The sequence below is a fragment of the Zonotrichia leucophrys genome, chromosome Z, assembly GCF_028769735.1.
Source record: "Zonotrichia leucophrys gambelii isolate GWCS_2022_RI chromosome Z, RI_Zleu_2.0, whole genome shotgun sequence".
Classification (NCBI taxonomy): domain Eukaryota; kingdom Metazoa; phylum Chordata; class Aves; order Passeriformes; family Passerellidae; genus Zonotrichia; species Zonotrichia leucophrys.
Window position 1 is genome coordinate 36697026 of NC_088200.1, and position 26110 is coordinate 36723135.

The 26110-nt window shown below is 40.8% G+C and overlaps 1 protein-coding gene across 14 annotated transcripts in view; it reads right to left on the reverse strand.

The window, feature by feature from the left end:
* Nucleotides 1–3918: 3918 nt before the first annotated feature.
* Nucleotides 3919–26110, reverse strand: part of ARHGEF28 (Rho guanine nucleotide exchange factor 28) — a 117820-nt gene continuing 95628 nt past the window's right edge. For all 14 annotated transcript variants that reach the window (XM_064735938.1, XM_064735932.1, XM_064735934.1 and 11 more), the window contains 3 exons: nucleotides 25064–25543; nucleotides 21580–21880; nucleotides 3919–5010 (listed from right to left, as the gene is read on the reverse strand). In XM_064735938.1, the coding sequence (XP_064592008.1) occupies nucleotides 4850–5010; nucleotides 21580–21880; nucleotides 25064–25543 (942 nt within the window). In that variant the 3' untranslated portion in view covers nucleotides 3919–4849. The remainder of the gene's footprint in view (nucleotides 5011–21579; nucleotides 21881–25063; nucleotides 25544–26110) is intronic.

Genomic DNA, 26110 nt, shown 5'->3' on the forward strand with positions numbered 1-26110 from the left:
CATGCAATTATTTACCCACGCGGGTCCTTGTTATTAGCAGTGGTAACCTGGGTGAGTAGAAGGTTCATGTCTCTGCATAGTTCCTGTAGTAGGGCTTGGCAGTTTTACAGAAATCTGATAAGAAATTTCCCTTGGGTCTGTTAAGCCTCCACAGGAGAAATTCTTTATTTGAACTTATATTCTTCACTGTCCTTTTCATACATATAGGGTACTTGCTCTCTCTGGCACTGGAATCAATAGTAGCGTGATAAATAGAGAGGTTTTTCTCTGAATAAACCATGTTATTCCATGAAGGAGCTTAGAAACATCTAATCAGAGTGGGCACTCTTCCTGCCTTTTCTACATCCAGAGAAGCTTTTTCATGTTTCTTTTCTCTTCTCCTGGTGTCCACCCAGGATATTTTAAGACTCAAGCTCAGAATTTGGTGTGTGCTGCAGACCTCCCTCTGGCAGAACCTTTCCATATGAGAGGTGGCAACATCCTGATCTGGTCCTGAGATGGACTGAGGAGAAGAGGAAGAAACTTCGGCAGAGATGATCCATGGAACAAGAAACATAGCTCTCCCGGAATTTGTGAGCCAACTACTGACCTGCATACAGCTGCTTCCAGCTCTGCTCTGCATGTCAGGGAAAGACATTGACATTTCTAGGTGAGATACCTGGATCATTTCACGCCCTTGCAAGTTCTTCCACAATGTGGAAGCCTTTGATGAGCTCCTCGTGTACTCTTTGATGAGCTCCTCATAGAAGTCTAGTAGATTAGTGTCTGATGCACTTTTTCAGAGCAAAGGGCTGGATCAATGCCAACATTTAGAATAATGCCAGCCTCACTTTAGAATAATGCCTCTAAGGTTATCCTTTGAGGGTTTTCCTTTATATTGAAGAAATGAAACACTCTTTGACATCAGCCTGCCAAAGGGAGCCTTTATGCAAAATTCAAGCCATTGAATTCAGGCCATCCTCACAGACTTATCTCACTATTTTGCAGCAATTCACAAAAAAATCTTTTAGGAGGTTAACATGTAGCTGCCCTTATGACTAAGATTATCAAGAACACTCATAGATACTTTCCCAGTGCTTCTACATACAAATCTTTACTAGGGATTTGAGAGAAAACAACAAATGTATCCATTTGCCTTGGAAAAATGAAAGAAATCAACTGCAGGTCCACAATTCTGTAAAAGGAGACATCCAGCCTGTTACAGTATGCTAATGCTCCACAACCTGTGCTGTTTCTACTTCTCTAATATAAATGGGTCACAGTGAAGGTTTTGGATGGGAAGGATTTGGGGTTGGAATTCTTGTCACAGAATATTCATTAGAAGTTATCCAAACCCTATCCCATTAGTCATCAATAGTCACACTATTTCCCCATTTTGTCATCAAATGCACAAGGAAAACTGCCTCATCTGCAACTCTCCAGTGTTTTCAAAATTCAGCCTGAGCAAGCTGCACATGTTATTTACCAAAGCACAATGTCTTTTTCTTTGCATGAACACGATCACGCTGCAAAAATGTTTTTAGCAGCAATATGGCACATTACAAAATAGGCACCTACTTGATTAGGATGCAGCAAAAAATCTTACTGACTTTCTTGAACTAAGTGGGTGGCATATAAATTAATGCGGCTAACAGCACTCTCTAAGTAAAATTATTTGTGTTCCTTACATGGAACACCGAGAGATTTTTTTTAACCATTTCAGTAAACAAACTTTGGGGAGTTTTGCTGATAGCCTAATCTGTATTTAATTTAGTAATTTGAAAATAACATGTATGACCTTTGTGAAAAATCTTTTAGAAATGCAGCTAAGTGTGTTGTTTACCTTAACACTCAAACAGCATCCAAGGGAAGAATTTCCTTCCTTTTGGTCTCATTCTACGAATGACTGAATGCACAACTCCAAGGGTCTGGATCCAAAACACTGTAACTCAAGCTCTTCATTAATTTATTCTCTACCATTACTGTAAACTTGCTGAAGAAAAGATTTGTTGTAAGTTTCTCTTAAAAGTCTTTTAAAGTTGCTTGATATGACAACTTCACTAGCATTAAGGAGAAAATGCTGGAGAGAAAAAAAAAATAAGAAAAAACAAACAAACCTCATCCTGGTACCATGGATATTTGTAGTACAGCAATTGTTCCCTTAATTTAAGTACTGAAATTAATGATTAAATTAGATTCTGAGTTTTCAGAGGCAAGATGCTTTGAGAAGCATAGCAAAAAAGAAAACACCATATATGGGATGAGTGAAAAAAACCAGGCTTTGCAAGTAAGCCAGCCTCAAAATAATATAAAAAAGGTGAAGAGAATTTCTGAATATATTTTTCTAATTAAAAAAGATGACCCAGCATTAATATATGCCTGATGGCAACTGAAAACACAGACTGCTAAAATAGCTGAGTCTCACTGGGGCTGTGTTTAAATTCTGCTAAGTATTAAGAAATGCCTAAATAATGGACAGAGTTCAGGGGTGCATAATACATCTTGTTACAAAGAGCACCTGCCAAGACCATACTGGCCTATACTTAAAACATTTTCTACAATTAAAATACCTAAATCTAGAGGCCACCTGTTTCCTGCCTTTGCCTTTCTGAAATGCCAGAAGTTTTACTGTAAACACAGGTGAGCAAAATAAGATGCTGCCTGATTTTAAGGGACTTAAAGAATTTGCACAACAGCTGAAGTCTGGGCCAGCCGCTTTTCAGCTCCCAGCACCTCAATTAAAACTGATGAGAGAAGCAGCATCATCTCTTCCTCTCTCGGTGGCAAGACGCTTATGTGGGAATTCCCACACCAAACTGGGAAAGCAGCAATCCATCCAGCAGTTTGGATTTGACAGTAACCAATACCAGATGTTACAGCCAAGGCATAATACAATGCAGACAGAGTAACTGTGGAGAAAACTGCTCATTTTTTCTCAATTTCCCATGGGTCTCTGGGCAAGGCACATATCCTGGGGTATACAGCATCCCAAGAAATTAGTCTGGCTACTCAGAAATTTGCCAAGAAGCTGTCGAGGTGGCAACCTTGAATTCATTGCTGACTCCCTGTCCCTACTGCGGGGCCCTTAAGAGAAGTTGGATCCACATTTTAATTTTTATCTAATTGTGAAAAGTAAAGAAGACAAAACAGTTCTAGATATTATAAAAGAGGTTTAAAAGAGGTTTTTGGTTTTGTTTTTTTTTTTTTCTCTTATGAAGAGACATGTTTTTAAAGTGCTGTCAGGTTAGCAGGAGTTTTGAAAGCTGAACACAGACACCAGAAACCACATCTGCAGGCCCAGTCTTTCCCTGATGGCATTTGCAGATCATTTAATACAGCTGAGAATCACATCCTGCTCATCACACCAGGTGCTTGGTTGTTTGCCCAAAATACCAACTGAACTACTACTCTGGAGGCCAGTAAGATGCAGCTCAGAAAGCTCTGCTTTCGGGTATTCTCTGAAGCACCCAAGTCCCTGGAAGAGAATCCTTCTCAGTCCGAACACCCTTGCTGGCAAATGCGCACACCTAAGAAAGACTCTGTGCCCTGAAAAGACATTGCACAACACAAGGCTTAGGGTAAAATGGAAACCACTGGCACCTGGGGCTGATCCAGTCAAAGGGGTGGGAGTAATCCTGCGTTCCTCAGCTCCTTGAGCTGGGCAGATGTGGGCAGATGTGAGGCAGCTGTGCAGGAGCATCCAGGAGCTGTGCAGCTGCATTTCTGCTGCACCCCTGCCAATGCCATCAGCCATGCTGAGTGGTGATAGGCACATCCTTGGTTCTGTCAGCTGAAATACATGGCTTTGGCTATGCTGGACCAGCAACACACATCTGCAGCACACCTCAGTGCAAACAAGGCCTGAACACGGTTTTTTTTCCTCCAGTTTTTTTTTATTTCTCTGGAGGATCTCAAAATGAATCAAAATTACAGTTTCATAGAAATGCACATAACATTTATTTAGTTTGACAGAAGTGTATGAATTTTTCAGAAAGACAAAAAGGCACAAAAACGCACAAGACAGGTTTCTTATTGCCTGTACAGACTACAGACAGAGACAGAGAATCCCAGGAATCTGAAAGCAGAAATTTATCTGATTTCTACATAGGAAAGCAGTGGAGTTTCAGAAGAGTTTAGTTAACTGAAGCCTACTATTTATCCCCTTTCTTTTCTTTTGACCAGTGAGATAGTTTCATCTGGTAAATTTTAACGTGTAAGGACACTTACTGAAATGAGGAACAGTTACAACACAATAACTGATTTAGTGCATCTCTGCACAGAAATTGGCAGTAGTATCAAAATAGTAATAAGCCCTGGGACATGAGAAAACACTTACAATTATGCAATTATGCTCAGACCATAAAAAACATCCCCTTCTGAGCAGTTCCTGAGCTAGAAGATAAGGAAAATGACCCACCAGCTAAGGGTATATAGCACATTTCAGCAAAGACTTGAGCCATCATTGTTACATTGCTGTCTTCTCATGTTATATCACAGCTGTTACTGATACACACTGAAATCTCAAGTAGCAGACCCATCTCTCTTAGCTCATCCTTGTAAGAAGAGGACTCAAGAAAATCTACACTAGCTTTCACAGTCCTTGGTGCCACCTTTACAATTTCAAAATGTTATGTCTCCCCTGCTACTCATTGCTTCTTGCAAAGCATTTGAAATCATGTCATAAATTAAAGATTATACAACAATGCCTTCAAAATAACTTACTTGCTATATTTGTTATGGGGAAATTTTTGCATTTACTATTAAATACTACCCTTAAAGCCAGATGGTCATACAGAGAACAATTACAGAAATTTAGAAAAGCAAATACAGTTGTCTTTCCAAAGTGCTACTGAGATTAGAAAACAAGTTATCAGAGGTAAACAATCTTTTCCTCTACTCTGGCTCCACTCTCTGCATCCTGCAGGCTCTCAGGCTGGTGGTTCAGCAGCAGTTCATCTACCTGTGGTGACTGGATGGATCCATGGTTTGGAACACTTTTCTGGGAACCGTGGGTCTCTGATGTGCTCAGATCTGTAACACACAAGAGAAGGACAATGCATTTTCTGCCCCTGCCATCAAAAACGGCAAATTCTGACTTTTTCATTAGCACCATTTTATAGTTTGCTGCATCTGTCTGGAAAGGAAAACAGTACTCTAGTACAAATTATACTACAGCCTGGTGAGAGGTACCTTAATAATAATTATTATTATAAATGTGTAGCCATACTTTACTAAACAGATATACAATAATGGAAAGACATAAACAAGGTCAGAATTGAGCTGGAGGGAAGCACACAGCATATAATCAGTATCTTTGCTAGTAGTAATACAGTTGTAACATTAATATAGTTTTCATCATTACACAGAATTTTATTCGTAAGCCTTCCTTTTATGGATGCAAAAGAATTAAGTGACCAAAGTTAGAAGTCTACATGGCTGGCATTTGCATTCAGCTTTTTCTACCAAGTTTACCTGTGTTTATTGACATAAACTACCTACTCCACTCTGTCTTGATCTTTTTGGCGTGACGCGGAGAGAAACACTTGCATCCAAACACTAGAACATTATTTCACAACAATCTTGTTATCTTTCCAATTTTCTCCCACAAATGCAGAGAATCAGGTACTTGTTTTCCAGCATTCCACAATGAACACTTCTATGATGATCCATATATAGCTTTATAAACCAAAACAACATGACTACAGTTGGGTTTTATTCCTAGTCAGCACTTTGTAGCACTTTGGGCCCTCAGGACCTGCATCTCAGTACCTGACTTTTCTACATCTGTATTTCTTCAAAGCAACTTTACCATAAAAACAGGCTAGGTAACAAAGAATGTGTATCCTCATGCATAGCAATGAAAAATATCTGTAATGGATATGCTGCAATACTTTTCACTGTAATCCTAGCCTGACCGACTCTTCTATTACATCAGGAGGGTTAAATTTTCATTCTTCCCTCTCAAAAAAGGACTCTGTAGAAAGAAAGGGAGATTTGAACTCCTTGTACAGCACGGTAATGCCAGAAGCACGCAAACCAAGAACTGGGGCTCTCTGAGCCTTGATCAGTCATGCAGAGCTGGAGAGACATTGCATGCTTGCTCTGGTCCCTACTTCTCACATGTATGTGCCATGGAAATCTGCTGTGAAGGATCTATTTGTGTTTTTACACACCATGTCGCTTAGCTGGTGGCAATTCATAGTGACACGTGCCCACATTTGGCATTCCCCAAATATATGAGACTTTCATCAGTCTTGTTTGCTGAGGCAGGAGTTCAAGGCAAAACAAGCTTGCTGGCACCCTGAAAAGCCTAGGCTCTCTGGCTGCTCCCTAGCATGGACTGTGTGGAGCAGTGTAGGATGATTATGCAATGGGCTTGTGGGAACACATCATATCGCAGCCTCTGCCTTCAGCATCTTCTCCTCTTTGATATTCTCACAGCTGGGGGGAGCAAACAGGCTTTGGGGCTGCAGCTCCCAGCATAAACCACATGCATCTTATTCTTGCTGCTAAGACTGCACAGCCAATGGCAGGAGCAAGGTATTTGTAAATGAGCTTAGTCATAGCGGGATAACACAGAATGTTACAAAAATTAGTCTTCATTTGTCTTTCTTTTACTGTTTTATTCTGAATTAAGTTTCAGTCTCAATGAAAATCCAGAGTAAGTCTTGCTTGATTGTGAGTTACTTGCAACACATAACATAGAAAATCTTGACTCCCTAATTTAGTCAAACAGGCCTGATTTTTTGAAGATGATATCTGCATTTATTTCTTTTTGATGATTATATTAGAAAATTACTGCAATTTCCAGCCCACAGAAGAAGGCAAAAATATGTCTGTCTGTTACCTTTATGAAAATTGGATGCATTTGGGTTGTTTATTTATTAAAAAGAGCCCTACTAGCAGAAGTTCCTCTACTTCTAAACACTTACATTTTTGGGTAATTTTACCCACATTAATATTTCTTTTAAGTCCTGTGAGTCTATTCACATTACCCAAGTTATGTACATAAGAATACCAGGGAGTAAACACTTATTTGAAAGATCTGTTTCCAAAGTTTATGAAGTACATAATTTGAGAAGCCTAATTACAAATTTAAAAATACACAGAAAAGAAACACCTTACATGCAATAATTTTCCACCATCAAAACTAAATAGTAATTGCTTCAGCAATTAAAACAGTAGCTATTTCCAAACCATTTCTCATTAACTGTTATAACTACAAGCAGCAGAGCTGAGCAGTGAAAACTCTCAGCATTCTGCAAAAACAAATCAGACCCTGTCACTATCAAAATAAATGATTTATCACTAGTTCAGCTTCTTTTTTATTTTTTTTTTTCCTAAATATGTTGCATCTGGGAAACCTGAACAGCAGGAGAGCACCCAGGAGGTAGGAGCACAGCTGCTGCTGGGGCATTGAGTGGCTTCGGGCTGGAAAGGTTGCACTTAATCCAACTGAGGAGGGAAGGGGCTGGTTTTGGATGCACTTCAGGTGGCACTCAACACAGGCTCTGCCTAATAAAAGCACAATGCGTCCCCAAGGCCAACACACTCAGGCTGCCATCGGGGAGGGTGGCTGCTGTCTCTCTGCCCAGTGCCATGCTGGAAGCAGCTGAGCCAGCAGACCAGCTGGTATCGCAGGCAGCAGCGTGATGTGCCCCAAGGGTAGTGCATGTGAAGTGCGGAAGAAGTGCTAAGAATGGTAACAACAGTTTCAGGTGAAGGGAGACTGAGAAAAGTGGACTGAGCTGCCAGTCAGCCTTGGTTGTTGTAATGTAGAACAGTAACAGCAGCCAAGAAGCCTCCCCTGAGCTCTCTGGTGTAGCATGGGGAAACTGAGCTGCCCTTGACACCAGGCAGGAGAAAGGTGGGAGAAACCTTCCTCTTGAAATGCTCTCCCAAAACAAGGAGGAAACTTCTGAAACAAGACTTGAAAACATCAGCTGATTCTGCTAAAGAACTCTGAGAGCTGAGAATGCTTAATGAAAATAAAAAAGGAAAACAAACTGATTATTTGTGCAGACAGCAAGGCAAAGGGGCTGCTATTAGAAAGTGACACCCAAGAAGCTCTCCCACAATCCCCTGGCAGCTGGGGCACCCATGGGAACTCCCCAGTCCCTCTCCAGGCCCATTCTCTGCTGCACTGAGGCAAACATCAGAATCACTATGAATCAAGAGTCAGACAAATACAGACCATTGGCCTTTTATGAGCTTCTGTCAATGTGATTGTAATTCACCTGTCAAAATCAGCTATAAAATGAGTTCTGTGTTACCCCCTTTGTTTAAATTCAGCATTTACTTACCCTTTTTTCCGCTCTCCTCCAAGCTACCAGCAGACGCTCTCTCTGGCAGGCTGTGTTTGGCTCAACAGCGCGCCCACCAGACCAGCACCCACACCACCAGCACCGGGCAAAAGCTGGACACAGCCCCTGCCCAACCCCTGCTGCCCGGGCTGGGCTCTGCCTGCTGCCACGCTCTCACACCCTCCCAGAGAGGACAAACCAAAGCACTGTACCTGGCCATAGCCATCCACTTGCTCATCTGCACTGTTTTTCTTTCACAGTTAGATAAATGCAGAAGATACTCCCTGACTATTTCCAAAGCTTTACCAAAACTGAGCTGTAGCTCAGATCCTTGCACAGTCCACTCTTGGCACAGCCTTCTGCTCCCTCCTACTCTGTCAGTATCTCTCTGTACCACGGCCCCCAGAACGTATGCACAAACTGAAACCCCCTTCACCTGTTTTTCACTTACATAAAAAATATTTCTCCTAAATATTCCAGGTAAGTCTTTCCTTAAGAACAGGCCAGATCCACAGCTGCATCATGGATACCCTAGGTAAAAGTGAACAGCAGACCAGAGAAATCCACTCTTTCAAAGTTGCGCTGGTCAAACACCCAAGGGAAAAAAGGGTATGCTTGAGGCTGGTGACCAAATGTTAGGTATGTTGTGACAGCACTTGTAGCCTGTGCCACACCTCAGCATTAAATACTCCTAAAGTACAGCTTTTACTCCTTTTAATCTCAGCCAAGACCATTTCATTGAATAAAGAAACCCCAGGCATTCCCAGCAGTCTTCCTCACCAATTTTTGCAAAAGGAGTTAGAGGCTGTTTCTAACAAATTCTGGATCTAATCACAGATTGTCTCATTCACACAGACACTGTCAAATTCAACACTAAAATTCAATTTTTTTCTCCAGTTTCCTTGGGTTTAGGTCTGGTACCATGAGGACAAACATCAGGAGCTGTTTGAGAGGCACTCTACTCTTTCCATCTTTTTTAGATCACCTCAATATAAAAACAATGGCAGATGGCAGGCCTGTCATATGTGGGATCAGTTCTCAAGGGAGTTTATAAGGGGACCTCAGATTTTCAAACAGGGTCTGGGTCCAAACTCTGAGAAACGACAGCTTCTGGCTGAAAACATGTTACTGTTGTACAGGAAAAGAAAGAAAAAACAAGTAGCATTCTACATCCTGACTACCCTACCTTTTCCACAGCATTAAGAGACAGGATTAGTAGTATCTCACAAACTGCTGACAAGGTGAAGGACAAAGGAATGGTATTTGCAGGAATCTGAAATCAATACATATAAAAACAAGCACAGCCCATGTACCTGGGGGGGCAGGGGATACAAAAGCCAAGTAAACAACTCATTAGTCACACTGATTCTCACCTCCTGTCTGTTGTCATAAGATGTAAGCACTTCCACATCAAATAAATGCCACAGATTTTCTCCTTCACCCCCTTCACCCCTCCTCTCTCTCCCCTAGGATCAGAGCTCTTGATGTTAAGGCTAGACTGCACACAGTGAAGATTGTGGGAAGGACAGAAGAACCAAGGCACTAAGAAACACTCCAAACAAAAAAACCTCTCAAGTCTCTGTGTTTTGAACAGAAAGCCCTTAGTGTTCCTCCTTTAGCTCTGACCCTGATTTCACAGCACCACAGGATAATTCAAATTGGAAGGGATCTCAGAAGGCCTCAGATTCAAACTCCTCCTCAAAGCAGGGTAAGCTCTGAGGTTAGGGCAGGCTGGATACTTTTTTACTTCTTAGTCATTTCTAAAAAGGAAGGAGGGGAAAAAAAAAGGGGAAGAAAGAAGGGGGAGGGAGGAAAGGGGGTTGGAAAGGGGGGGGCGGGGAGGGTGGAAGGAATGCACCACATGGATTTTGCAGACAATTACCTTGCTGTGACTCTCCGAGATCTGTCACATTGGTCCCCTTTACAAAATAAAAACTGCATAATAAAACTGCATTAAATGAAGAGCAATTTATGCCACTTTTAGCAACAAATACGTTGAAGAGTCACAAAACCAATAGCCTTCTGAATTAATAAACAGAGTTGGGTTTTGGTTTTACATGTACTTATAACAACTGGCACCAAGTTCATTTGGAGTGACAGCTGACACATCAGCTTCAGGCCACAGCTATTTGAAATGGCAGAGCTGCTCTATTTAATCCCCACACTGGCACTCATGCATAATGCAAAGCCCAAGCAGACACCTAACAACCAGTGCTAAGTCTACCAGGTCTGGGATATTCAAAGGAATTCAAGGGTAACAGGCTCTCATTTGCCACCACAGTTCAACAGCAAATGGCAGCCTAACTCCCCATGGGATCCACTGAAAAATCCACTGGCAAATCCCACAGCAGCTCTTTGTCTCAAATGATGCTCCCAGCATTTTCCATGTGGATTCATTAGCAACAGACAGCCAATTCCCCCAGGAACTCCAAGCACCTCAGCCTCTCTCCCTTTTCCTCACCATGAAAGGCACCATGACCAGTTCTGATTGCCTTTTTTAAGGCCTACTAAGACTTTCCCAGATTGCAATGGATTTTCCATACTGCAGGTTCAGTTGTTTAAAGTTAGTGGAAGAAAGGGAACACCATGCGGTGGTATTGGGCACCTGGAACACCAGGGCAACACCTGGAGCAACAAAGACACTGCTGCTACCGATCCAGAACACAACAATTTCTATAGAAATGTTATGTGTGAGCCTTGATGATTTGAGCACAATTCCCAACACTTTCACTGGCAGTTGAACATAGCTCACATACCATCAACAAACCAGGCCCTTCACAACTCAACAAAGCTGATTTCACAGCAGGAACTGAACTTGGTACCAGGTCTCAAAAAAACACTGGGAAAAAAATATTTTGACCCTAAAGCTTCCAAGGAAAGAGGAGCCTAATCCATTTCTAGCTGACTGAATAAGTCAAGAAAATCGGTCTGGGAATTGTAATGCTGTTATTTACTTTTGACCAGCCCAACCCTGTGAAAAAGCAGCCACTGTATTTCTTAAACAAACAATCACCTTCATGAGTAAGAGATCTTTACACAAAAATTCAGATGAGAAATTATTTCTGAAGATATCCTACATTAATTAGCCTTAGCATATTTTGGTGCATTTTTTGTTACAAGACAGAGAACAGAAGGAATTCAAAGTGTATGATGAATAAGATCTGAAACATAACTCTTCTCTGTATCTGAATGCTGCATTTTTGATCAGGGTAAAATTACTGGGATTGCCATTATTCTGCATGTTTCTACTCTTTGTGTAATTGCTGGCTTAGGTAAAACAATGCAGGTCCGTTTTCAGGCTTTGCCTCATAAGTCTTCAGAGAAGTTTCGTCTAGACAATTTGGACTTAATTCTTGGCACCAGAAACACAAAATACATATTTATTCCAGCAGAATTGCATTTATCATAAAGTTCCAACTCATACTCCAGGTTTTGGAGTAAAGTGATGATGCAGTCATTTTCCTTTTATTAAGGCCCAGTAAATATACTATTTCTAACACTGGTGTTTACCAAAGAAAATATTTTAAAACTAACTCAAGCTCAAATACTGATAGTGTCACTTCGACATCAAATTCATAGCATGCTGATTAAAATTGATTAGGTTGATTAAAATTTTAACCAAGTTACATGGCTATGTTATCAGATGTATTGGTTTTTGAAGCACACGGGTTCTAAGCTATTTTTGGCATGTTGTTTTTCTAATGCATATCAATAAGAGAGACTTAAAATTAGATCTGACTTAAAATCATAATTTGTCTGTGCATTAAGTACCCACAGTCTCACCTTGGGAGGGCAGACTGCCTGACAGCTGTCTGCTTCCGCTTATTATTAATTTATTTAAGTATGAATTCCGTATTAAATTGTCTTTGTGCTAAGCTTTGAAGCTTTAGATGGTCAATTACAGACAAACACGTGGTCCAACAGGTATTCTGCTAACAACGAACACATGTTTTATTGACCTACTTCTTTTCCAGCTCATTAAACACAGCTGCACTCAGATGATCAAGAGGGAAGAACCATAAAACCCCAACAACACTCTTCCTACACAGGATCATAAGGAACGTGCCCAGCTGCCGCCGCAGGGCCCCTGCCGCGCCCAGGGCAGCAGCACACCCACACAGAGCACCTCTCCAGGGGCAGGGCAGCTCGCCTGCCCACTGACAACGGCGGCGGGGAAGCACTGAAAACCCCCTCAGCCTCCTTTTTTAGGTGTCCAACGCGGGTGTAAACTAAGGGGTCTGCAACCATTTCCTCCCAGCCCATCATCTGCTGAAGTCATTTGGCCAGCAGGCTGAAGTCAAAACAAAAAAAACGGCCATCAGTAGGGAATGCTCCTGCTTGAACGGAGAAACAGAAACCCCATAAAGTTACAGACACAAACAGCACTACCAAGGACTCAAGGGACAATGAACCAGTTCCCCTTTCTGCCGCCTGCCAGTACATCCATACACTTCCCTCACCCACTGTCCCAATTTGCACCCTGAAGATAAAACACTGCAGTGAGGTTTTATCTCCTTCCCTTCCCAAAAAAGAGAAACAGCCAGCATTAACCCTGAAAAAGCAGTCTCTGGAACATGAAGTCATTCCCTTTGAAACAAAAGGGGACATTTACACATCAAAACTCTTCTTCTGAACTGTTACCACAGACAGATGTTAAAGTGTTGATTAACTCTGCCTCATATTTTATGGACACTCTTTGGTTGCGGGTTGTTTTGTTGGGGTTTTTTTTCACTTTGAAATAAACATGAAATCAAAGACCTTGGCAAAAAATCAATTTAGTCCCCAGCGTTTGGCCAGTCTTTCAGGTGCAACATAAAGAAGAGTGCTCTGGACTTTGGCAAACATTTTCTTGAGTAGCAGAAGGGCACAGCTCTGTTACAAGAGCCAAAAGAGTGAGGTAATTTATAAAACACTCAAGTCTCCTCCTAAGCACTTTGGTTTTATAGGGTAATTTCCCAACAACAGACCAGATCCACCACTTCTTACTCATAAAAGCTGACTAGATCAAAACTCAAAGAGACCAGCAGAAGAGCACTAAGTCAATATATAGAATTGCTGCAGAAGAAAAAAATCAGGCAAAGCACCTGTTTCAAATCAATTACATGCTAATCTTACCCTTTAATAGAAGCTGCTGCTGTTGATTAATACAGGGAAAAATACAAGCACGACTATATGAGTGAGCATCTGAGAGAAGCCTATTATCTACAGTCGCAAAGATACTTCTTCTCTCCCAAGGTCAAAACTAAGGGAAATATTCACTACATTTTTATTACATATTGAGTATTAGCACAGCCATTTTTATTCATTTTTGGCAGGAAGTATATGCACTTATGTTTTCTTCTTGGAGTCCTTGAAAAAAATGAAGAAAAAAATTGAAAAGTTGCACATTCCCCATATTTTGCATTGTAAGCATAGGAATTTTCAGTGTGATTGAATATTTTGAAATGAATGCTCTTTTTAAGTGTTTGCTAAAAGTTGTGTGAACATATAACTGCTGTGAAAACAGTTGGCACAAGAGGTAAAGGAAAAAATGTACACCAAAGCCATTAAACCCTACAATTCTCAAATAAGCATGTGTGTCCATCCCACAAGTGTGTGGAGAGCACTTGGATCCACTTTCCTCTCTTCTGCTACCACTCCTCCTGTGTATGAGCAATACTGGTCTTACCCTTAAGCCTGAATTCATCGCCTCCTCCTTCTACCTCACCTTTACTACAAGTTTTAAAACACCTGCCTATATTCATTTTCACTTCAGCTCTAAACTGCCTGTGTTTAATGCAGGAGCCTTGCTTAGACCTTCATCCCCTCCCCAGTGGCACTGTTCTTCAATGGCAAGTTGCTCTGCACAGAAGACAGCTTCCCTGCAGTTCTTCTGTCAGCAACAATTACCTTATATTTTAAAATTCAATTAACGAAGAGAAAGAAAAAATCATCCTTGCCAAAAACCCTGCTTTCCCTGTCTTTCATGTATTCTTTATCATGGAATATATTTAATGACTTGTTTTTAAACTACATGGGTTTGATTTTTCTACAACAGATCCTAAACAAATATAGAAAAGTCATATCTATTTTTTATCATTTATGTCCCAGTTTTAGATCAAACTTCTGAGGAACACTCAAGGAATCCCAGCAGGTGACTGTTGGACGTCTTCCTATCTTTTTAAACTTTAACTAAGTTCCATACCAGCGACAAGGCTCCTCCTCTCTACTGCCCCACTAAAAATTCACACCCAAAAGAAGTTTTCTACCGCATCTGGCAAGGGGGAACAATATATTCCATGAAATCTCCTCTACCAGTTTGCTGACAGCCAATGAAATTTATTGGAAGGCAGCTGGGGGCTCCTGTGATGAATACCCGCACAAGACAGACAATCTTCCCCCAGTGTCTTAATAAATATTTAACAGCAGATGATGATGAGGAGGTTTCATATTACTAACACTTCATTATTTTTGTACAACATGCTACAGGCTATATTCCATGTTGGAATATGTAAAGTATTATACTAAATAATTAAAATGAGGTTGTACTTTCCAAACTAAGCCAGACAGATACACTTGGTGATTCAGCTACATGGTTTAACAGGGTGTGTTTGCATACTCAATATCTTGCAAAATTTGATCATCCATAAACAGCTTCGCTCAGCTATTAGAATGAATTATTTATTTACACTAGTGCTTCTATTTCAGGCTCTAACTTTATTACAAAATACATACAAAATATTTTAATGTACTAAAGCAGGGTACTGCAGCCAGGTCTCCACCCACAGAGAGAGCACTTCCCAAGGAAAAGAAAGACCTCCCAAGGAATCTTCTTAACATCAAACAACCAGCAAGACTGCTGTTTTGTGGCCCTTTTCCTGAGTGATTACCTCTTCCCCTGCAGACTTGCTATTCAAGTCACATCTCCGCACATCCCAGAGCTGGAGCTTAGGATCCAGTTCACTATAAACCAGTTGTCTGACTAAAAACCCTCTGCCCATGGTTTTCTGCTTTCTCCTTTCATCCTCTACTTCCCTGAAACTTCTATCCATGGAAAAAACACAATTAAGGTAAAGAATAAATATGCATATAAGGGGATAATCCACAAAACTCCAATTTTGTTGACACCACTAATTCCACTGATTCCTTAAACCACTACAATGAAGTTGGTGGAACCATAAGTGTGAGAAAAATTAGAAAGATTCAGCCATCATCCTGTTGTTGTTTAGTAAGTCTGCAGTTATTAAAAGCCTGAATATGGTGTGCAGATTTACACCAACACCAGTGGTACCTCAAAAGACAGGGTCAGGCAATCTTTTTTACTCCATTCGTAACCTTAAAGATGTGCACTATTTTAAACTTCCCTCCACAAATGAATGATGTCTAAACGAGAAGATAATAGAGAGAATAAAATCAGACAGACATTACACAGGATAGGCATTACTTACATTACTGTACAAAAGAAAACCAGAATAACATTAGCTGCCTTAATTGAAAGATTATGTTACAGTGCTGCACCTATTGTGGTTTATTTTCAGAAATTAGAAAAGTGTTTTTAGATGAGAAAATTAGTAACAGAACAACAAAATCTGACTTCTACAGAGGTGAAAAGCAAGTGTTTCTTGAAATATACTAATTGCAGGTGACATATAATGACATATTTTTGACTTTGGTATCACACTGCTGTGTGATTTAATCCCTTTTGCCATTTGCTTTAAACAAATGGCAATGTTATTCAGGAGAGAGAAAAAAAAACTTCCTCTCTGATTCATTTCCTCCAAGTATCTCAGAGCCATGGAAATCTTCCAGCAGAGCATGAAAATCAGTGTTTTGTGGTATGGAGAATTTGCTGTTGCCTATTGCAGAGTCAAAAGTAAGAGCTCAGTTGTTCTAATAAATCAAGGAGATTTTGAACTTGGAAGATGCTGGTGCTGATGTTCCTCAACTTCATATTCTTATATATTTCCATTTAATTTTATTTTCATTATAACTTACAGTGAGCACTGAATGGGTCCTGTGCTCACCTCTGTAGCCATCTGCACTTAAATTAGTAGGGACATGTTAAACACAGAAAAATCAATTTAGAATTGTTCTCAATGTGGCATCTACTCAATTAAAAAAGACAAAAAAATTAAAGTAGCTCAAAATATTACACCTGTTCAGAAGGCTCCCTGACAAATGGGGAGCTCCATGGGTCATATCACCCTTTGCTTTTTAAAAATTTCCCTCTTTCCATCTTTCCAAGTGAAAGAAAATCAGAAAGAATTCAGTCACTGTGAGACAGTGAAAAAAATGGCACTACTAAAAATATTATTAGACATACCAGAAAACAATAGGTTGAAACATATCTTCACATGCAATTCTGCAATTGCAGAAGGGTAAGGGGCTGGCCTGCCACTGATTCCAAAGGATGCTGTTTTAAAGTGTGCGCTGTATGGGACACAGTTACATTCCAGCTTAGAAAAATCAGAAGGAGTTCTTTCAGCAACAACAATATAAAAATTAGTTTACAATGATTACATATGCAGAACTGTGGTGACTTTTTTGGGGGTGTTGCTAATCATTATTTACCAGGTTCCAAGTGATGAAAGTAATCTTATTTAACTAAGTTCTCATCATGGTATCCCATCATCCACTTCCAGCACTGGCAGCAGCACTATGCTATCTGAATAAGGCTCCCTGCCAAAATCCAGTGTTGAGTTGGAAGCATAGACAAAGAGCCTGTACCACTTCAGATGGCTTTTTAACACTGGGGTTGCATAGCATATTTCACCTATTTTTTATCACACTTGCATCAGTTTTACATTGTATATATTCCTGACTGCAACAAATTCACCTTAACACAAATATGATAAAAGAGCCATGCCTATTGTTCTCAACCTCCCTGATGTAAACACAGAGCAGATACTTTTATACAATGCCATTACACCACAACTTAGGTTAGCTAAGCCTTAGTGGTGGCTTAACCCCAGCCAGAAACCAAGCCCCACACAGCCCCCTCTCTTACCAAAATGACTGGGGAAGGGTGAAAGCAGGACAACTCATGGGCTGAGAAAAAGACAGTGTAATAGGGAAAGCAAAGGCTGTGCACACAAGCAAAACAAACCAGGGAATTAATTCAGTGCTTTCCATGCACTGGCAAGTGTTTGGCCATCTACAGGAGAGCCAGGCCCCATCATGCAAAATGGCTACTTGGGAAGAGAAATGACATCACCACAAATGTCCCCCCTTTTCTGCTTCTTGTCCCCACTTTATACCTTGAGCTTGGTTCCACATATCCCTGGAAGATCCCTTTGGTCAGTTTGGGTCACCTGTCCTGGCTCTGTCTCCTCCCAGCCTGCCAAGCACTCCCAGTCCCTCCCCAGTGTGGCTGCACCAAAAGCAGAAAAGGCCTTGGCTCTGGGCAAGCCCTGCTCAGCAATAACAAAAACATCTCTGTATTATCAGCTCTGTGTTCAGCACAAATCCAAAACACAGCCCTACAGCAGCCACTGTGAGGAAAATTACCTCTACCCCAGATGAAACCAGCACAGACAAAAATGCACTGTTCTAAATGCCATCTAAATTAACAATGGGAAATCAAAGCAAATGAATCTGATACACAGTTTTAAGATCAGGTTAAACAGAGTAATCGCCATTAGCATAATCTGCCTTAGGGAATAGGAAGGAAATTGCATATAAACTATATGTAGTTACAAGATACTACATATTGTTTCTGGAATCTTTGCTTTTTCTGTTGCAAATTAAATATTCTACATCTCTAGAAACCACTTACTTTGATGAAAGCCACTATAAATAAATAATTTTTCCAAAATCAAACAATCTCATTTGCTTATACTCAGCTATGTACAAATTTCTGTCCTTTAAAAAAGATTTAAATTACATTAGTCAAATAGAGTCCTCTTTTTGCTCCTTGGGTTTGCATTTGGCTCCTTATAAAGATCACAGGTTTTCCTAGTTCCCCATAAAGATTTAAACTATGTTTTTCATTGTGTCACATGTATAGATCCTTCATACTAATTGTCTTAGGTAAAACCTTCCCACATTCAGGTTTCAGCAGTTTTCCAGATATATCACTTTTCAATTCTATTTCTGTAACTACAGTGTCTGAATAAATGAAGTTAAGGTAGCAGCAGCAAACAATCTATTCACGTCAAAGCTTAAAAGAATTAAACTTGCCCTGATTCCTGAAATCAAAGAGGTGAATTCATAGGTAAATCCTCAGGCATCACCTTGGCTAGTTAACTTGACATGTCAATTAAATGCAACACTAATTTATTCAATTCTCAGTCTAGTCTGACACAAAACCTATACTTCCCCTCCTTCCTAATTAGCCAAAGTACTTGCTTCTTTCATGCAGATAATTTCATAACCATTACTGTAAAGCATTAACACATTTTTCTTTCAATCATATTTTCCTCCTGTTGACTGACACACCTTTTCCAGTGAGGTTACTTATGCCAGTTTCAGTTCAGTGGGAACTTGCCTGAAGGTCTTTACTGAAGTTCCCTCCCATACACATAGAACAATGATACATAATCATGATGTTAGCTATGGGAAGACACCTATGTCTTACCTTAGGAAATATGAATGGAAAATTATGCACTACAGTAATGTAGCCGTTTCCATTTCTGTATATTTATGAAGCTTAATTGAATACTACTTAACATATGGTAGAATGCAGTGTGATTAACTCCTCGGAAACGAGTTTAGATGGTGCTTCTCTTTAAATAATTTAAGCAGGTTTTTTTGACTGAGCAGACTTCTTACAAAATGCCTAATAATTCTGTGAAAGTTAATCAAACCCAAGAAATTTCTTTTGTGTGCATACAAAACTTTAACTATATATTAGCTCTGGCTATGTATGTATGTGGTGAATGGCTATATGCAGTAAACCATACTCAGTATTTGTTTCTTGGTTCTATGTTGACAAATTATTAAAGAATGTTTTTTTAAAGATGATTATGAGGCTTTATACACAAAGCTAGGTGGAAAATGCATGGAAACACACAAAAATGCCATGAAACATTCATCCACTTGAAAATATTGATGATTTTACCTAACTTTTAAGTTCTTTCCCTCACTGAATTTAAGACGGCTTTCTTTCAAAGGGATTGGAACTGACTATATCCTGCAGAGGTGTCAGAAAATGAAGGCAAAAGTTGGAGATTTTCTGAAACTCTGCTACATTCTCTGGGGAAGAAAACATGTCCAAAATTACTCAAGAAAAAAAAATCAGTTTCCTAGTATGAAATATTTGTATTGTTCGATTTGATTGACATTTCTTAGGAACAAGCAATTTGCATAATTTCCACATGCATGGCCCCTTGGGGAAATTCATCACTCTTCTCATTTCCCAGTCCCTCCCTGTACAGTGGTCCGGATGCAAGACAGAAGCAAGTCTGAATCATGCAGACTCATGCACTGCATGATCAGAGCATAAAATTCTTGTCACCTTCTCAGTAACAAATGCAACCATAGAATGTGATGTTACATCTCTCTGAGGGGAAGCTTCCAGCCCTGCCTGCTCCAGCAATGCAGTGGTAGGCTTCACAGCATCATCTGAACCATCAGAATGCTGCAAGGGTTTGCTTCACTCCTTTGCATAAGGTGTCTTGTGTCACCACCCAGGCAGAACCTGCACGTTTTGCCAACACAACTTGGTCAGACACGCTGGCCTCTTGGGCGGGCTCTGGAGCCAGAGCTTGTCCCCAAGAGTGATGGGACTGCCTTGGTGCCCTGCCATCCAGGCAGGATAACGATGCCTACACAGTATGCATTGTCAACAGCTGAACACAAAGCTGGTCCATTGTGTCTTGAGACAAAGACGCTCCACCAGCTTATCTCAGAATCAGTGCAATTTAACTGGTACAAGCCAGTTTAATTAAAAAAGATGCTCTCATGTGGGCTCAACAGAAAGTATCCTGGTTAGTTTCTATCTGTATGTCTGCCAGTGCAAGCTAAGCCACTTTTGAGAGGTTTAAACCCACATATGTGTTCCTTTTCAAATTCACACTAACTAAAATGACAACCGCAGCCAAACTAGAACAAGTTTCACCAGGCTACTTATTTAGGCATTTTTAGAAATATTAATCTCTTATACTAATCAGCTTGGTTTGCTGATTGTAGTGATGTGACTAGCCTGCCCTACCTTTGGTTATAACATGCTGTTTTGGCAATCCTCATACCAAAGACTAGTAAGGCTGTACTGGATGTCTGTTTAATTCATTACAAGGAGTACTAAGGAGCAAGTTCCTTAATCACCGATGTAAGACAATTTACCATTGTGCCTGTGTATGTTTTCAGTTCCTAATTCTGCTGCCCACTGGTCTTTGCTGTGACCTGCAAGCTGGTGTGACAACAGAAGTTATTCTGCACTGCCAACTGCACAAAAATGGGAGCTCAGGCACTGCTGCAGCATTGCCATGCCACGTCTCCTGAATTTCACAACTGTGGAGAAAACCCCACCAGATCATTTAATCCCTTACCCCAAAAGTGCACCGTTGGCCCCCGAGACTTTTAGCGGCTGTGTTTTTACATCCTGGTCTACAACTCACACTAAAGAAAGATGTTAGATCAAAACTAATATTGTGCAAAATGAGAAATAAACCCCAGATAGTTTAGAGTTTCTCATAAGTTTTTAAGACCTTCAAGGAATTTTCAGTGCATGCAGTGCTCAGATAGGCAGCCTCTTCCACCCATTTTGGTAGCCACCATCAGTAACTGCCATGCAGCCTACGTATCTTTGGGGGTACTGGTAAAATGCAGGAATAAAGAAAGGTAAGGCAGTAAGAGTTACTGATGTAACTTATTCAAACATTATATTATTCCTTAGAAGAGATACCACTGTCTGTCCAGAGATCTTTCAAGATATTTTCATTCCTTAATGAAGTAAGAAAAGGTGTTCGAACACTGACTGTCATTCCAAGACAGGAAATCAAAAGCTATTTTAACCAGAAATCATCAAGTAATGCACATATGTTCTCAAAGAATCAATAAAAGGCACTTGATGAAGAGTGATTTCTGCTCACAAAAAACAGGTCAAAAAGCACTGGGAAAAGACTGAGAGAAAAACATATTCTAAGTACTATTATGCAGACACAAAAAGGAGTTTCATGGGGTTTTTCAGTAATTTTCTGTATTTCTGTTCTGCTGTTTTTCTCACCTATCATGAAAAATCTTGCAAAGAAACATGCAACTATTTTATCAAAATCTCTCGCTTCTGCTATTACTAAGCTGTCTTTGTTCCTAGGACTATTCAGCCAGAGAGGGGGCAAACTGCCTGTACTACTTCTTAATTAAATAAAATATTAATTACCATTATTGAAGGAATCCTTGTTGCTTTTGCAGGAAAAAGACATCTGCTGGTAAGGACTAGTGGATTTCCACTGTGCACTAGTTAATGCTGGCTGACAAGAAGTGTCCATTTTGAGGTCCATCTGATTTTCACTAGTCCCTGCTACATCAGAATTTGAGATATTCATCCCATACACACCGTCCTCATAAACGAGAGAAGAATTTGATCTGTTGATTCTTCTTAGAGACACACACACTACAGCTTCATTGAAGTAGAATGCATTTTCACCGTGTAAGCTTTCCAATTGATTATGTCCCATTATCTGCAGAAGGGGAAAAAAACCAGCAAAAAACAAAACAGAGAATTTTACTTTCACCTTTGTCAAGTAACAGAACCAGAGAATCACACAGTATGTCACGTTGGAAAGGACTCATAAGAATCATGGAGTCCAACTCCCTGCTTCTCACTATGTAAAACTGAAATATATGACTATAAGCATCATCCTGAAGAATACATAGCAGGATGCAGAAAATTAACTGCCAGACAGAATAGGGATTCATTGCAAATAGTCATCTAATCTGCCAGAGGTTAACTTCAAAACATATTAAATTTTATAAACAGCAATAACCTAGCAGATCTGGTCTTAGCACACCTTGAAAGAATAACTGCAAAGTAACAGGTAAAAAAGGACCACTATCTAGGATGCATTGAGCTCTGTGGACTACTTCCAGAGGGTTAATATTTTGCCTCATGGCTCAACAAGGTGCCACTTCTCATATGTAAATCTGTGTACTCTGCAATCCAAAAATAACACTGTACCTCACATAGACAGGCAATCACAGAGAACAGGGCTGCAGCAGTCAAACTGGGGATGGCAAACAGCTTTAGGCAGGTGTTTACTAAGGCCAATCTCACCAAAAATAAGCAGGAGAATTAGAGTGAGTTATTGCATTGTTTTGGTCACACAGAATTTTCTAGGCTGTGTGTAATACAAAAACATTGGGAGGGGAATACCAGCTGACTGTCACTCAACCTGTTCCACTGCTGCACTGAGTATGGTAGTGGAAACACAGAAGAAAGACAATCTTAAGGTCTGGATGGATTCAAAGCCATGTAGTCTACTTGAAAAAAAATACAAGCAGACTTACAAATGAAATATTAGATTACAAAACCTACTACTCTCTGACACTCAGCATTGAATTATTTTACCTCTCTGTGCATCTGAATATCCCTGTATCAGACTATTATCCTTCAACTTCCCCTCCTCTATTTTAGAAGTCACATTCCTTAAAGCTAATGGGAAACTTCAGTTTTGGATTTATCATCCACTTCTTAAGCACTGCCAAACAAGTCAAAACTGCAGCACATGCTATGCTGGTAAAAAATGTCTTCATTGTTTGGGCTAGCAAGCATACATGGGTAAGTCATGTACACACTGTGTTCATAAAAGCCAGATGAAAAGGGGGAGGTCAGAGGCCAATCCTTTAACCCCTCAGGCGGGCACAATCTTAGATGCCAAATGGTTATGGTTGAGTTGCCAGCTGAAAAACTGTGGAGGTGATGGCTTGAAGAAAGGCTCTACAGACTTTCTTGTGAAAACGAGAACCTGAGGGGAAAAAGAAGCTGTTTGTGTCAGTGAGCTTTCCATACGTGGAAAAGCCAGACAAAATGTTTTGATTTTCAGGTACTTTGGAGAACAGTTATGAAAATCAAGACCACAATCACGAAGCAGGTATTGGAGATGAGGACATACCTGGCAGGTGAGCACCCAGACAGCTGAGTTCAGAGGCAGACTGCACCCTTCAACCTCAACAAAAACTTAATCATTTTTATTATTAAACATTTAGCAGTTTTGGGGCTACTTTAAATTGCACCCCCAAATAATAAGCATGTCCAAGGATTTATATTGTCAGAGATGGTGCCACACACCAACCTCTTCCCCTAGGGGGCTGGTTGTTTCAAGGAACAGGACAGCAGGGCCTGATATGTGGGGTTAACAAGAGCCTGATGTTTGTTACTCCTGGAGGTGCACCTTTTCCTCCCTGGAGCTAGTGGTCCAGGAAAAAAAACAGCAACCAAAAACTTCATTAAGTGCTTTATATGCTTAAGCATTACAATAATTAAATATTTCTACAAGATGCAGAGACACAATGGGTCTTACAAACACAGTAGTAAAGCAGAATAAAACACAGATTCTCATATTTATAATTTCTGTCTTCTCAATTTAAAAAACACTTGCCTAACTTTGGGTTTTGTCTAGCTTAAAATCACAGAATGGTTGAGGTTGGAAAGGACCTCTAGAAGACATCTGGTCAACCCCCCCTGCAGAAGCAGGGCCACATAGAGACAATTGCCAAGGACCACATCCAGGTGGCTTTTGAAATATCTCCAATGACAGAGACTCCACAACTTCCCTGGGCAACCTGTGCCAGGGCTCCATCACCCCCACAAGACAAAATAGTTTTCTGATGTTCAAAATGAATCTTTGGTGTTTTTGTTTGTGCCCATTGCCTCTGGTTCTGTCACTGGGTGCCACTGAAAAGAACCTTGCTCCATCTCCTTCAGAACCTCCATTTAGGTGTTTTTATACACTAAAAGGAACCCCCATTAATAAGGAATCCCCATTAATAAGAACCATTTCTTCTCCAGGTTGAACAGTCTCAGCCTTCCTTACTGGGGAGATACCCCTGCCTCTCAAACAGGCACTTCACCAGACACCCATCCTCCTGCCTTTACCTCCTCTCCACCCTAAGCTCTGTGCTTTTCTTGTACTGGGGGAGCCAGACTCCAGGTGTGTCCAGAGCAGAGAGGAAGGATCCCCTCACTTGGCCTACTAGCAATACTTTACTCAGAGCAGCCCTGAACACTATGTGCCACCCTTTTAGAAGAGCACGTTGTTTGCTTATATTCTACAGTCCTTTTCACAGAATCATAGAATCATAAAGGCTGGAAAAGATCTCCAAGATCATTAAGTCCAAACTTTGACCCAACACACCACCATCACATCAACAAAATCATACCACTAACTACCATGTCCAATCACTTTTTGAACACTTCCAGGGACAGTGACTCCACCACCTCCCTAGGCAGCCTGTTTCAATGCCAGCAAAGAAATTCTTCTCAATGTCCAAATCAAACCTTCCCTGTTACATCTCAAGGTCATTTCCCCTTGTTGTCTCACTAACTGCCTGGGAAAAGAGGCTGACTCCCATCTTGCTACAACCTCCTTTCAGGTAGCTGTAGAGAGTCAAGCTGATTTCCAACAGGTGACCACCAGCATCTACCCATGCATGGGGTAGCTCCTTCTCAAGGGCAGGACTTCGCACTTTCCTCACTTAAACTTCATGATATTCAAAGAAAACGCTAGGATATGACTGAATCTCAGCTTCCCACATGCTCACTCATTACTTTAAGAACCAACAAAACCCAGAGATCCTGGCCTATTCGTCAAGGCAGGTTTCTAGGAATGCAGTCAGGGGCATAGTTACAATGGGGAAGCACAAACCTCATAGTCTCCTGTGTGTGAAAACAGGTCGTTTTGCTGACCATGCTTCCAGTGCCACACGAGTTTCTTCTGCATTTTCACATTGTCTCTTTCCCTCTCCACCATTTTCTGGCCCTCCCGGAGCCTCTCCAGACTCTGCTGGTACTCGTGCAGCTGCAGCGCCAGTCTCTGCCGGCTCTGCTCCAGCTGCTCTTCCTGGGCCCGGCACTCCCGCTCCCGCTGCTGCAGCCGGCCCGCCCTCGCCTCCTGCTCCCGCTGCCGCTGGTCGCATTCTCGCAGCCACCGCTGCTGCTCCTGCTGGAACTGCTGCCTCGTTTTGTCTATGCTGGCCAGTTGCACCCTTTGTTTTTCCAGATTCTGACATTTCTCTTGTTCCAAAATGAGGTTCAGCCGAGAACCGTGGCTCCGACTGGTCTTCTCATTCTCTTGCAGTAGTAACCTATGGAGCTCTTTGTGGCTGTCCTGGATAGCCAGTGCTGCCTAGACGCCACAATAAAATCAGACACAAATGTTTAAATATCAGCATTAATACATTTCTGTGGTTTTACACAGAATCATTATATAAAAATGCTGGAACTTTTTTGAGAGGTTATTCCTCAAGCAAATAGATAAAATTATGTGATAATGCCTTTACATAGAGGTATTTCTAAAATAAAACTCAACTTTTTTGAGCACTTTTAAATAAGTTTCTGGTTTACACTTAGTATTATAATACATGTTTATGTTACAGCTGTGCATATGCACTTCAATTACAGCTGGGGTCCTGTTCTGTCAGAGGATGTAAAGACACGCAGGAAAAACGATATTTCATGGTTGAAGAGGGCAATAAGGCATTGGGAATGCTATATTCACCCAAGTATTCCTAACACAGCTGTGACTTCTACACATAAAACTGTACTGTTTCCAAGTGAGTTCACTGTGGCTTTAAGGCTCTCCTTGCTAACATGCAACACTGCAGTCCAAATAACACCAGTCCTACTGGCAGCTACCAACACAGCCATGTCACCAGGACTGTACCACTGCACACACCTGACCAAGGTGTCAGTG